The 12,783-nt window shown below is 39.6% G+C and overlaps 1 protein-coding gene across 1 annotated transcript; it reads left to right on the top strand.

Annotated features, from left to right (window-relative positions):
• Nucleotides 1–555: 555 nt before the first annotated feature.
• Nucleotides 556–3,119, top strand: LOC147616593 (pentatricopeptide repeat-containing protein At1g06140, mitochondrial-like). Its single transcript, XM_086777663.1, has 2 exons — nt 556–693; nt 769–3,119. The coding sequence occupies exons 1-2, from the start codon at nt 613–615 to the stop codon at nt 2,695–2,697; spliced, it is 2,010 nt and encodes a 669-aa protein (XP_086633789.1). The 5' UTR covers nt 556–612; the 3' UTR covers nt 2,698–3,119.
• Nucleotides 3,120–12,783: the final 9,664 nt, after the last annotated feature.

Below are 12,783 nucleotides of genomic sequence, written 5' to 3'. Positions count from 1 at the left end.
ATGATTTAGATAATTCAAGCATTGCAAGTTGGCATAACTTGACCCCTATACCTCCTTGGGTAGGTAAATCCGAACAGGCTCTCTTTATGTTTCAGGATGTTACATGGTTATATATGAAGCCAAAAGCTCTGAAGTTTGGGCCAAAGGCCAAAAGGTGGTACCTCAAAGAGTTGCAGATTGTATACACTTATGTGGCCTTCATTGAGAACCCTGTTGGAACCAGACTAGTAGTGAAAATTTGGACCAAGAAAATAGATGTCTTGGAGAAACAGTCTCCTAAAGGTTGCACAATTGAAGCTATGATTGAGGCCTGTATTTAGCTAGGATACCAGATTTTCTGGGGGCAGTCTTCTTTTGTGATGGAAGATGACAGATGGTCTTTAATATGTGGTTTGCTCAACATGGACCTGTAGAAATTAAAGAGTTTTTTTTTGAGCTGGGTCTGAATGTAAAGATGTAAAGCTGCTTTTGGAAATATATATATATATATATCTCTATTATTCCACAAAAAAAAGACCTCACAAAAGTAAGTTTTGCAATTACATATTTGCATTTTCCTGGCAGAGCTCACCACTTAACAACCGAAAAGCACTTCGTCTTGCGTCCCTCCATATGGCATGCAGAGACATGGACTTCTTATGGAAGGAGTACTTTAGGGATCCCTCCCAATGGTGGGACAATCGAACCAGCAAGGTAAGCACTGTTTTACAATTACATGAGCGTACACGAAAACCTATTGGCTTTCCTGAGCATTATTTTGCATCACAGAGAAGCCCAAGATCCCCAGACTTCAAACATAAAATGACAAAGGAGTCGCTGTGGATGGATGGCTGGTACAATCCATCTTGGGTCCAAGAGGAGCTCAGAAGAAGAGGACTGCAACGAGAGTTCTGTGTCCGGAAGGATAACCGGATGATGAAGGTCAAGGAAATCCACCACAAAGCACGACAAGGAGATAGCAACAGCAACCACCAGGAGTTTCAAGAGGATACGGCTCTTGTAGCCTTACTAAAGGCTTGTGCCAAGAAAAAGAACCTGTGCAAAGGCAGCAGAATACATGCTGATATTCTCAAAAAGGGGTTGCTTGAAAAGAACATTTATGTAGGCACTGCCCTACTCAATATGTATGCCAAATGTGGTGCACTTGCAAAAGCGCAAGAAGTTTTTGACGAGCTTCCAGTTCGGGATGTAGTCTCCTGGAGTGCCCTGATTGCAGGATATGCCCAACACGGGCGTGGTCATGAGGCTCTGAACTGCTTTGGACGGATGCGAGAGGAGGGCCTCTCCCCAGACGCAGTCACCTTTACTTGCATCTTGAAAGCCTGCAGCAGCATAGGAGCAGCTGAGAAGGGCGAAGAGATACATGCTGAGGTTGTCAGGCAGGGCTTTTTGGAAAAAGATATTGTGCTTGGCAATGCGTTGGTAGATATGTATGCCAAATGTGGTGCACTTGCAAAAGCGCATGAAGTGTTTGACGAGCTTCCAGTTCGGGATGTAGTCTCTTGGAATGCGCTAATCACAGGATATGCCCAACACGGGCATGGTGATGAGGCTCTGAACTGCTTTGAACGGATGCGAGAGGAGGGGCTTACCCCAGACGCAGTCACCTTTATTTGCATCTTGAAAGCCTGTGGCAGCATAGGAGCAGCCGAGAAGGGCAAAGAGGTACATGCTGAGGTTGTCAGGCAGGGCTTATTGGAAAAAGATATTGTTCTTGGCAATGCATTGGTGGATATGTATGCCAAATGTGGTGCACTTGCAAAAGCGCAAGAAGTGTTTGATGAGCTTCCAGTTCGGGATGTATTCTCCTGGAGTTCCCTAATCGCAGGATATACCCAACACGGGCATGGTGATGAAGCTCTGAACTGCTTTGGACGGATGCAAGAGGAGGGGCTCTCCCCAGATGCAGTCACCTTTACTTGCATGTTGAAAGCCTGCGGCAGTATAGGAGCAGCTGAGAAGGGCAAAGAGGTACATGCTGAGGTTGTCAGGCAGGGCTTGTTGGAAAAAGATATTGTGCTTGGCACTGCGTTGGTGGATATGTATGCCAAATGTGGTGCACTTGCAAAAGCCCATGAAGTGTTTGACGAGCTTCCAGTTCGGGATGTAGTCGGTTGGAGTGCCCTAATCGCAGGATATGCCCAGCTTGGAAAGGTTGAAACTGTTTTTGACTCATTCAACAAAATGATAGAAGCAGGTATAGAGCCAGATCTGGTCACGTTCCTTGCTTTGCTTACTGCGTGCAGTCACACAGGTCTAGTGGATGAGGGGCAAATGTACTTTGAGACTATGAGCACAGTCCATAGCATCATCCCAACTTTAGAGCACCACACTTGCATGGTTGATCTTTTCAGCCGAGCAGGGCACTTTGACAAGGCAATAGGAGTGATTGAGAAGATGCCACCTTCTGATTGTCTTCCACTTTGGTCTGCTCTGTTGGGTGCTTGTCGAAAATGGGGAAATGTGAAGCTTGGAAGATTGGCCTTTGAACATGCAGTACAATTGGATGAAAAGGATGCTGCAGCATATGTCTGCATGAGTAATATATACGCAGCTGCTGGCATGCGAGAGGAAGCGGACAAGGTTGAAGCTATGAGAATGGAAAATGGAGCATGGAAGATGCTAGGACGTTGTTGGTGGGCTAATGCAAGTGGAAATGTACATTCGTTTATTGTCGGGGATGACAGTCATCCCTAAGGCAAAAATATCTATACGAAGCTAAAAGACATTGGTCAAAAAATATAGCAGGAAGGGTATTCCCCAGGTTTGCATTGGGTGTCACAAGCATGTGAAGGAAGATGCGCTATGCAGACATAGTGAGAAGTTGACCATCGCATGTGCCCTCATCAATACACCTGAAGGGACGCCATTTCGCTACATTGCTTATATCAAAAGTGGAGCAGCGCAAAATTCAGGTCAAAGATGCAAACCCCATTCACATTTTCGAGGATGGAAAGTGTACTTGTGGGGAATACTGGTGATGGTAGTGCAACTACCTAGACTTCTCTTTATTTCACTCCAAATGTTGTTGCTAGACTGGTGAGGACAGAACTCTTCAGTATGCTGAAGTGAAGCATTCGATGATGTATAGCAATTCTTGGACTCTAGCGGTGATTTGTGCAGCCACTATTTTTTTGCTTTCTGTTTTTTTGTGTTGTATCGTTTCGTACTGTTATTTTAATCATTGTTTTAATCAGCTCAAACCAGTTTGATATCCTTTTCTCCATAGGATACAATGTTCACACTGTGGCTTTGAATATCATTAGAAGAGTGGACTTCCCTTGTATCTTAGAACACTCCTTGCCGCTGTATTCAGATGGGTAAAGCATATGATGGGACTTTGTCTTGGAAGTCCTAAAGAAGATGGCCATTGACAACACTTTTCATGACTTGGTCAAAATGCTCAATTCATTGGACACATCGTGGAACTTGTAACGTTTAAACTGCAGGCAAGGCTCCCACTAGCCGCCACAATTGAGAGACTCGTAACCATTTCAAGGGAAATGGGATTGAGATGCGATCTTTTGTAATCTCAGACTGTAAATTCCAAGGAGCCCAAAGCTCTCGTTGTAAGGGTCTTGACCATACAAACCCAACAATAATTTGAGTTCTAAAAAATAAAGATATTCTCTGTTGCAAAAAGAATGTATCAATAGCAATATAAATTTATCAAACATAAAGTAAAACTTATATAAAAAATAGGTTTTTATATATACCGTAAAATACTGGTGCTCTCTAATAGTTCGATAATTAGAGATGTTGCTTGTCTTTCCCAAAATAGAGGGTTTACAATTTAGCCATAAATATTACATAGATTATGGAAAACAAAAATACTTGAATTATAGCAATCTAAAAAATAATTACTTTCAATATCTTCTCAATCACCATAAACAAATAAAAAATCTCTCTCTGTCACCTCCATCCTAAGAAATATACCCCTGATATCTCTTTGTCACCTCCATCCTAAGAAATATACCCCTGATATCTAATATAACACTCACAGCACTAATAATTTACATAACATTTTAAGGTCTCCCTCTCTCTCTCTCTCTCTCTCTCTATATATATATATATATATATATATATATATATATATATATATATATATATGTTTAGTATTTTGTATCAAGTAAGAAAAATAAATAAAAGCAAGTCAAAAGTAAACGTTTGCTTATTCAATTGTCTAAAAATAACAAATAAGAACTCACGAACACCCGTCTGTCATCTTAACAATTAGAACCACCTCTTGAGCAATGATGGGGTACTCTCTTTTGTGGATCTACATGGTATCTTTAGCTAAATGCAAGTAGATTTATACACATAAATTCAATAATACCAAAGAGAGAAGCATCAATGTGAAAGATTGCACAAAAAGACAACATAAATTACACATGTTACATTATTGGAAACATTCTCTTCATTGATACATATATATCTATCAATGTAGTCTCCAGCATTTGTAAGTTGCTATATCAATAGCTTGTTCTCTACCTTTTGAACATTGATTAAATTTACATCCTGATTTATGCCATTTGGAAAACCTCCTTGTAGACAACATTGGTTGAAGACTTCAGTTGAATCTTCTATGCTGCTTTCCTGTTCCATATAATGATTTACACACTTTCACTGCATCAGATGATCTAACACGTGACATAGCAACGTACACTTATCCATGTGTGAATACTTGTGCGGCCAAGTAAAGTCCCAATACACTCAATATTTGTTATTGGGACTTATTTATTGACATACAAAGGCTAACCTTACAGGAAATTGTCTCCTTCTCATGTCAAAAGGCAATTGCAACATAGTAGGTATGAATGTTATCCCCCTATCTCCAATGTTTGTACCTGTAATGATTTCTGCTTCTATCACCTTTGAGTAAAATTGCTTGCATATTAATCTGGTACCATTATAAAGTCCTCGCCGAGGATCCAAATTGCGGAGCAACATGATAGGAGCATTAATCTTTAGAATCAAGCGATGAGGAGGGTAACCACCACCCAAGTTCAAACTGTTCAAGTACTCAATTGGGTACAATATTGCGTCATTCTCGGAAGAAGCAACCGAATCAGCACTGAGGTATTCTCTTTCAAGATCAAGCAATGCACTCAAGGCTAGTTCATTAATCTCATCAACCTCTAGATTTCGTGGTGCAAGTATAGCACGGTCTTTAAAGAAGCATCCATATTCATCCACCCTCTGAAGATCTTTGTATACCCATTCTACCAAACTCAAAATGGAGTTTCCATGGATCAACATTCGTGGTGGTATTACCACTCTGCCTTCATTGTTTGGATGGTCTATAGAGCCGTCTCCAATTTGTAATGTCCATTTAACAAATTCTTGTTCTCTACAATCATAAGCACTCTGTCTAACCCGCATGTTTTGGGTGAGCTTTAGAACTTTCACATATCTCCAAATATGTGACCGGCATAATGTTGCATCAACAATGTCCTCACGCGATCCCTTTGGCACAACCGGCAAGATTTGCCTGAAGTCAATACCAACGAGCATAACTTTCCCACCAAACACTATATCACTCTGCATAATGTCTTTCAATGTCCTGTCCAGTGCTTTTATATGCGTACCATTGCATTATTGGATCCTCATCCCAAATAATAAACCTTGCAAGCTTCAACACCTCCACTAATGGCCTGTTAGCTTTAACTCCACATGTGCTATAAGCTTTGAGCACCAATGGAATTTTAAAACGTGAGTGCACTGTATGACCATTTGAAAGTAACAATGCAGCTATTCCAGATGATGCACATGCCAATGTAACTTGATTCTCTCCACGTAATCGTGAGAGCAAGGCATTATAAAGATAGGTTTTGTCTGATCCACCTGGTCCATCAAGGAAAAAACACCACCCTGGTTCAAAGAAACAATCTCAAGGATAGTGTCAAATGCTCTTGATTGACAACTATTTAGACTCCTTTCCATGGAAACGGACAAATCAACCTGCTGTGCATAGAGTCAAACATTATCTCTTCCATTTGCAAACCATTATTGACACTAGCAACACTTGATCTATTAGGAACACGCAACCCTTCAAAATCATGCAACCACTTTCCATACTGTTGTAAGAGGTCTTGCATTTGCAACAGAGCTTGATTCTTTGCTATAGAATGACAAACACCCTCTGTGTTGCAAGGAATGAAAAAAATCATCTGAAAGCTTAGTGGAGAATTTATTCCAAAGGTGTCCAGGGGATATAGGCGCACAAAAACCATTATAATGACAAACAATTGACGCAGCTGGAATCCCGCTTTTTGAAATGTAGCTTCTTGTTAGCGACACATATACCACTCCTCATCGCTATCTAACATTCCTCTGGATTCACATGTAGCCTTAAAACAGGGATACAAATGTCCATTCACCGTTCGTAAATCCTTAAAAGATTTACAATCTTTGCACACAGTAAGTAACATGCATAAGTAATATTTCTCACCTGCACTCGGAGTAACATTATACATACGTCCGATCACATTTTTCCTTTTCCTTTTAGTCCATGAGTGCAAAGCTGAATTCCACATCCACTTACAAGGGAAATCAACATATAGAAGGCTACTTGCATCTGTATACAATTGATTAGCTTTGAACCATTCAGTCAAAGTTATTCTTTGGTTTCTGTCACAACTAATCGCATCACGCAAATCATCCTGATCATTGAATATCACATTGTTGTGCATTGGGAGATGGACATGTATCCTTTGTATATCAGGTTTTTCATCATGCAAATCATATTGGTATATGCGCCAGCATGCCTCTGACGATGCAGACACGTACCGCACATCCAAATATTGACTAAGCTCATTAATAACCCCGTGTGAGTCTTGTAACTCTATAGTAGCTCTATCATGTCCTTTGTATACATATACAAATACTTTACGAAAGTAATAGTAGAGCATACTTCAATGTTAATATGGGCTTTGTACCTCATAGACAGAAAAGGGTTATATGGAACAAACAATCGACTATCCACCCTTTGATCCTTTACCTGTATGAAACTACCATCGTCTCTTCGCATCATGTTAGTTGGATATCCATTTTCATCAACGCTAGTAGTCTCGAAAAAATTTCGAGGGTACCGATGTTTGCAACTCTCGTTAACCATGCAAGGAGAGCGCATATTTAGTTCCCCACATGGTCCATGGATATTACAATGACTAATTATGGTGTGCAACCCAGGAAACATCACCTTATTACGAAGTTCAGCACATACCAACATATCAGAGTGTGCAATCTCAACCGGTTTACTTCCACTTTCTAATATCAATAATATATGTGCATGTGGCCAGCCTCTTTTTTGAAATTCAATAACAGAAACAAATCCCAACACCTTTCCAAATATTACTTTTTTCACCAATAAGTGCATCATGTCCTTGTGTTTCTTATTAACAACCCGAGCTGTCAAGTCAGGTTGATCTTGGGGAACCTAACCAGGCTGTAAGGCATTGGATATTTCATCCCACTTAGGATTGCAAGTGAAGGTTATAAACAGGTCAAGTTTACCCATCTTCCTAACAATTGCCATTGAATCTTGGTAAAATTGATGCATATACCTAGGCCTCCCGGTATATGAAGATGGTAGAACTACCATGCGTCCAGCAATGCCCCCAGAGACTCTATTGACCCCATCATTTGAATTAACCATATCTGCAAGACCTTGGTATACTTCAGCACGCAATGCTTTTTGATTATTGCGTATCCATACTAATCTAGATTCTTCCATGCTACTATATACATTAACGTGTATATACATCAACGATGTACTGTTGCAATAGCCGACCACCATTGCAATAGCCGACCACCGCGTAGAAGGTTTGTATCTTCCCTGATTTGTAGTCTATATGCATAATATTGCCATTGAGTTATGGTCTTTGTCTCCTCATTTGAACCTTGTCTATTCCTACCATTGAGTGAAATACAAAATGCCAACCATCCTCGCCCTCGAGGAAATAGAAGAAAATATAATAGAGGCATATACGAACGGTGCAAGTTAGATATTTTCTTTTAGCACCTCTGCGCGACACTATTTGAATATCTCTATGTCCCACATGTAATCATCCCCTTGACCCGGCATGATAGCTGCTACCTCACTTCCTGTAGGAACCAAGTATTACCTTGAAGTTGATCGCGCTTCAGTGATGACCATTCTCAGGTCTGCATGTGGACTTAACTACAACATTTCTCTCATTGTATGAAGAGCACAGGCATACGGATTATATCCATACATCATTGTTTGCAACTTCTCAAGTACATTATGATTTAAAGAAGGCATCCCATGAACTCTATTCTCTAATTCATGCTTTGTATCATACACATATAGTTGGGCAAATTGAGAGCCGCATCTCGTGTTTCATTAGGTATTATAGAACTAACACGATGATAGGTAGTACCATGGATTCGGAAATTAAATACTCCTTCCCTCCTAGTGAACTGATTATCCAAGTGAGCACCAAGTGAAACAAATGCCAAGGCATTATTGTAAGAGCGGATATTCTTTCTGTATTCCTTACTTGTATTATCATTACCAAGTAGCAACTCAGCCAATGCAGGTGGTGGGTTTTCCAAAGGTAGCAAAGAGACATTCCCACTTCCACATGAGTGTTTGCCTACATATTGTCTTAGCTTTCTTGATGGCTCACATTTCCAAATTAGTGCATTTCAAAAATGGCACTTATAAGTAAGGGCTCCTAATGAGTGAAGAGTGAAATCTACAAAATACACCACCATAGTTGCTGGGTGCTTAACATTCCGAGGAAAAAAACGCATGCCTTATAGAGTGACATTCGGATTTAATATCTCTCACATCACCAACGACACAACAAATAGAATGGAAATTATCATCCATAGGTGGCTCATTTAAATCAAATGAAAAAGAGCCTTGCTCTATATCACTCTATGGCTGTGCATTTCAACGTTCATTGATAGGTTCTTGAAGTACCATAACATTGGCAATTGCTCAATTTCTTGTAAGTGAATTCCACCATGGATTCCTCTATGTTTCTCTTCATTTTCAACCCTTCCAAATGTTCCAACTTCATTTTCATTAACGTAATTCATTAAATTAGCAACATTTTATTTTCAAATGCAAGCCCTTATCCTTGAACGGTTATAGTGATAGATACGTGTTGCATCCAAAACTCAAAGCCGACGAACTTGGTTTAAACTCAAACAGCTCCTAACCATCTTCAAATCTCCTTCAAAACACAAAATAGGAAATACTAACTTCCTTTTAAAACACACACACACATGATACTTTCACTCTCTCTCTCTCTTTCACACACCACACACACACACACACATGATACTTTCACTCTCTCTCTCTCTCTCTCTCTCTCTCTCTCTCTCTCTCGCTCACACATGCACACGCACAACCACACACACACACTTGTTATTCAAATCAATTTTTTCACTCTTCTCTCTCTTCTCTCTCTCTCTCTCTCTATATCTCTTTCCTTAAGCACTTTCACTAAAATATTTCTCTCTCTCTCTCTCTCTCTCTCTCTCTCTCTCTCTTTGTCTCTTTCCTTAAGCACTTTCACTAAAATATTTCTCTCTCTCTCATACACACACACACACACACACCCTAAACACAACCACACACATGGTAAGATAATGTAATAACTCTCTCTCTCTCTCTTTCACACACACACACACACACACACATGATTCTTTCACTCTCACTCTCTCTCTCACTCTCTCTCTCTCTCTCTCTCACACACACACACACACACACACACACACACACTCACGCACACCCACACACTTTTCTTATTTAAATAACTAAAATTTGTTAACAGACTTTCACCATTAAAAAAACACAAACACAAACACACACACACACACACACACACACACACACACACAAACTAACACTTCCTATTTGATTAACTAAAATATTTACCTCTCTCTCTCTCTCTCTCTCTCTCACACACACACACACACACACACACACACACACACACACACACACTTGCTATTCAAAACAAAAAAAATATTTTTAAAAAACTTTCAATATATTTCAAATTAGAGATTACTTTATAGTACTTTCTCACACACACACACACCCACACCCACACATGCTACTTTCACTCTCTCTCTCTCTCTCACACACACACACTCACACACACACACACACACACACACACAAACACACTTGCTATTTATTTATTTTTAAATAATAAACTTCCATATTTCACTCTCTCACACACACACACACATAATACTTTCACTCACTCACTCTCTCTCTCTCTCTCTCTCTCTCTCACACACACACACACACACACACACACACACACACACACATGATAATATTTTCACTCTATATCTCTCTCTCTCACACACACACATGATAATACTTTCACTCTCTCTCTCTCTCTCTCTCTCTCTCTCTCTCTCTCCATTCACATCTATCCCGATTCACATCACATCATATCCATTCACATCACATCTTATCCATTCACATCTACCCCAATTCACATCACATCACATCATATCCATTCACATCACATCTCATCCATTCACATTCACATCTATCTCGATTCATATCACATCACATCCATTCACATCACATCCCATCCATTCACATCTATCCCGATTCACATCACATCTCATCCATTCACATCTACCCCGATTCATATCACATCACATAAAATCCGTTCACATCACATCTCATCTATTCACATCTATCCCGATTCACATCACATCACATCCATTCACATCACATCTCATCCATTCACATCTACTCTGATCCATATCACATCACATCTCATCTATTCACATGCATCACATTCATTGTATCCCCATCCCATCACATACATTATATCCCCATTACATCACGTCCATATCTATCCACATCACATCTCATTCATTCCATCCACATTACATCATGTCCACATCTATCCACATCATATCTCATTCATTCCATCCACATTACATCACATCCACATCTATCCACATCTCATCACATCCATACACATCCCATCGCATTCATCCACATCCATCCAATCATTCACATGCACGTCTATCCACATCCATCCATTCATTAACATTCACATCTATCACTTCACATCTTATTCTAATCCATTTACATCACATCACACCATCTATTCACATTCAAATCCACATATATTCACATAACATCACATTTCATCCACATCTCATCACATTCACATCCACATCCCTTTACATCACATCACATCTCATCCACATCCACATCCATTTATATCACATCACATCTTATCACATCCACATCCACATCCATTTACATCACATCATATCCTTTCACATATCCTCACATCTCATTCTCATCTCTTCATTCACATCCACATCCATTTACATCATCTCACATCCCATCCACATTCATTTACATCACACCACATCTTATCACATCCATATCCACATCCATTTACATCACATCACATCTTATCACATTCACTCAAACAAGATCTTTCTTCTGTTTCCAGAGAGGGAAATAATTTCAAGAACAGAAGGGGAGGTTCTTACATCTTTACACCTCAAAAGATGGAGGGAGGAATCTTATAATATCCAATGGAAAAAAGCTTTAAAGCTTTAAAGAGAGTGATAATATAAATCTTAACCAAAGCTTAAGCTTAAGCTTAGCGTTAACTCAGGCTTCTCTACACAACCTGTGCTAATTCCCGCCCGTTAGGTTAGCATGAAAATTGCAAATTCGGTGCTCTTTTCTTGGGAGTTTAGCTCTTAATTCAACTACCAAATGAAACATCTGTTCCGTCAGATGCGTCCGGCACGATCTCTTGCACAAATCCTGTACCCTATCTGAGAGGTTTCGTGGAAGATCCAAGCATTTGAATTTGCAATGGTGGAGAGAGCTCTACAGAAATCAAGGGTGGAGAAAAATTACATAATTGCTTTACTCAAAAAAGGTCTAAAAAGATAAGAGGAGATTCATGCACAAAGCTTCTTCAAGCCAAAAATTCATCAAAATTAGCCTGAATTTGTCTCTTAATTCAACTACCAAATCAAACATCTGTTCCGTCAGATGCGTCCAGCATGATCTCTTGCACAAATCCTGTACCCTATCTGAGAGGTTTCGTGGAAGATCCAAGCATTTGAATTTGCAATGGTGGAGAGAGCTCTACAGAAATCAAGGGTGGAGAAAAATTACATAATTGCTTTACTCAAAAAAAGTCTAAAAAGATAAGAGGAGATTCATGCACAAAGCTTCTTCAAGCCAAAACTTCATCAAAATCTGCCTGAATTTGTCTGAATTTGGCTGGGCTTCGAACTGGAAATATTTGAAGTTTCTTATTGTGGTTCAGCTCAAAAAATTACAGAAATTCAAAGTTGTGGGATTTTCAAATTTGGTCATTTTACGCCTTCCCGAAGTTTAAATTCACTCTCGATTCTCAATATGTTTTCTACCGAACGACCTTCCAACGTTTAGAGACTACTTCAAGCACTTTGGTGATTGCGTTCGATCGCCACACCGCTCTTCTAATTGCCACAGGATTCAAGATCTTTAAAATCATTACCACAAGCGAAAAATCATATAAGTATTTCTAACTTTTTCCTATCTTTATTTCTTTTTAGCATTCATGGCTGATCTACCCGCACTTCCATCTATTCAAAAACAACTCTCAGCTTTACAAGCACAATTAGTCAATGAACGAACTCATAGACTTGCATTTAGAAGATCAATTGAAATCACGTAAGAGGCATAAGCATGACACTGAAGGTAATAGTGATGAAGATTCTATTCTTCGAACCATGAAAGAAACTTTAGATGCTCAA

The sequence above is a fragment of the Cibotium barometz genome, chromosome 38, assembly GCF_041138505.1.
Source record: "Cibotium barometz isolate CiBa-2024 chromosome 38, ASM4113850v1, whole genome shotgun sequence".
In the NCBI taxonomy this organism is placed as follows: domain Eukaryota; kingdom Viridiplantae; phylum Streptophyta; class Polypodiopsida; order Cyatheales; family Cibotiaceae; genus Cibotium; species Cibotium barometz.
The sequence above is the reverse complement of the archived record's forward strand: the minus strand, read 5'-3'. Positions and strand labels throughout refer to the sequence as shown.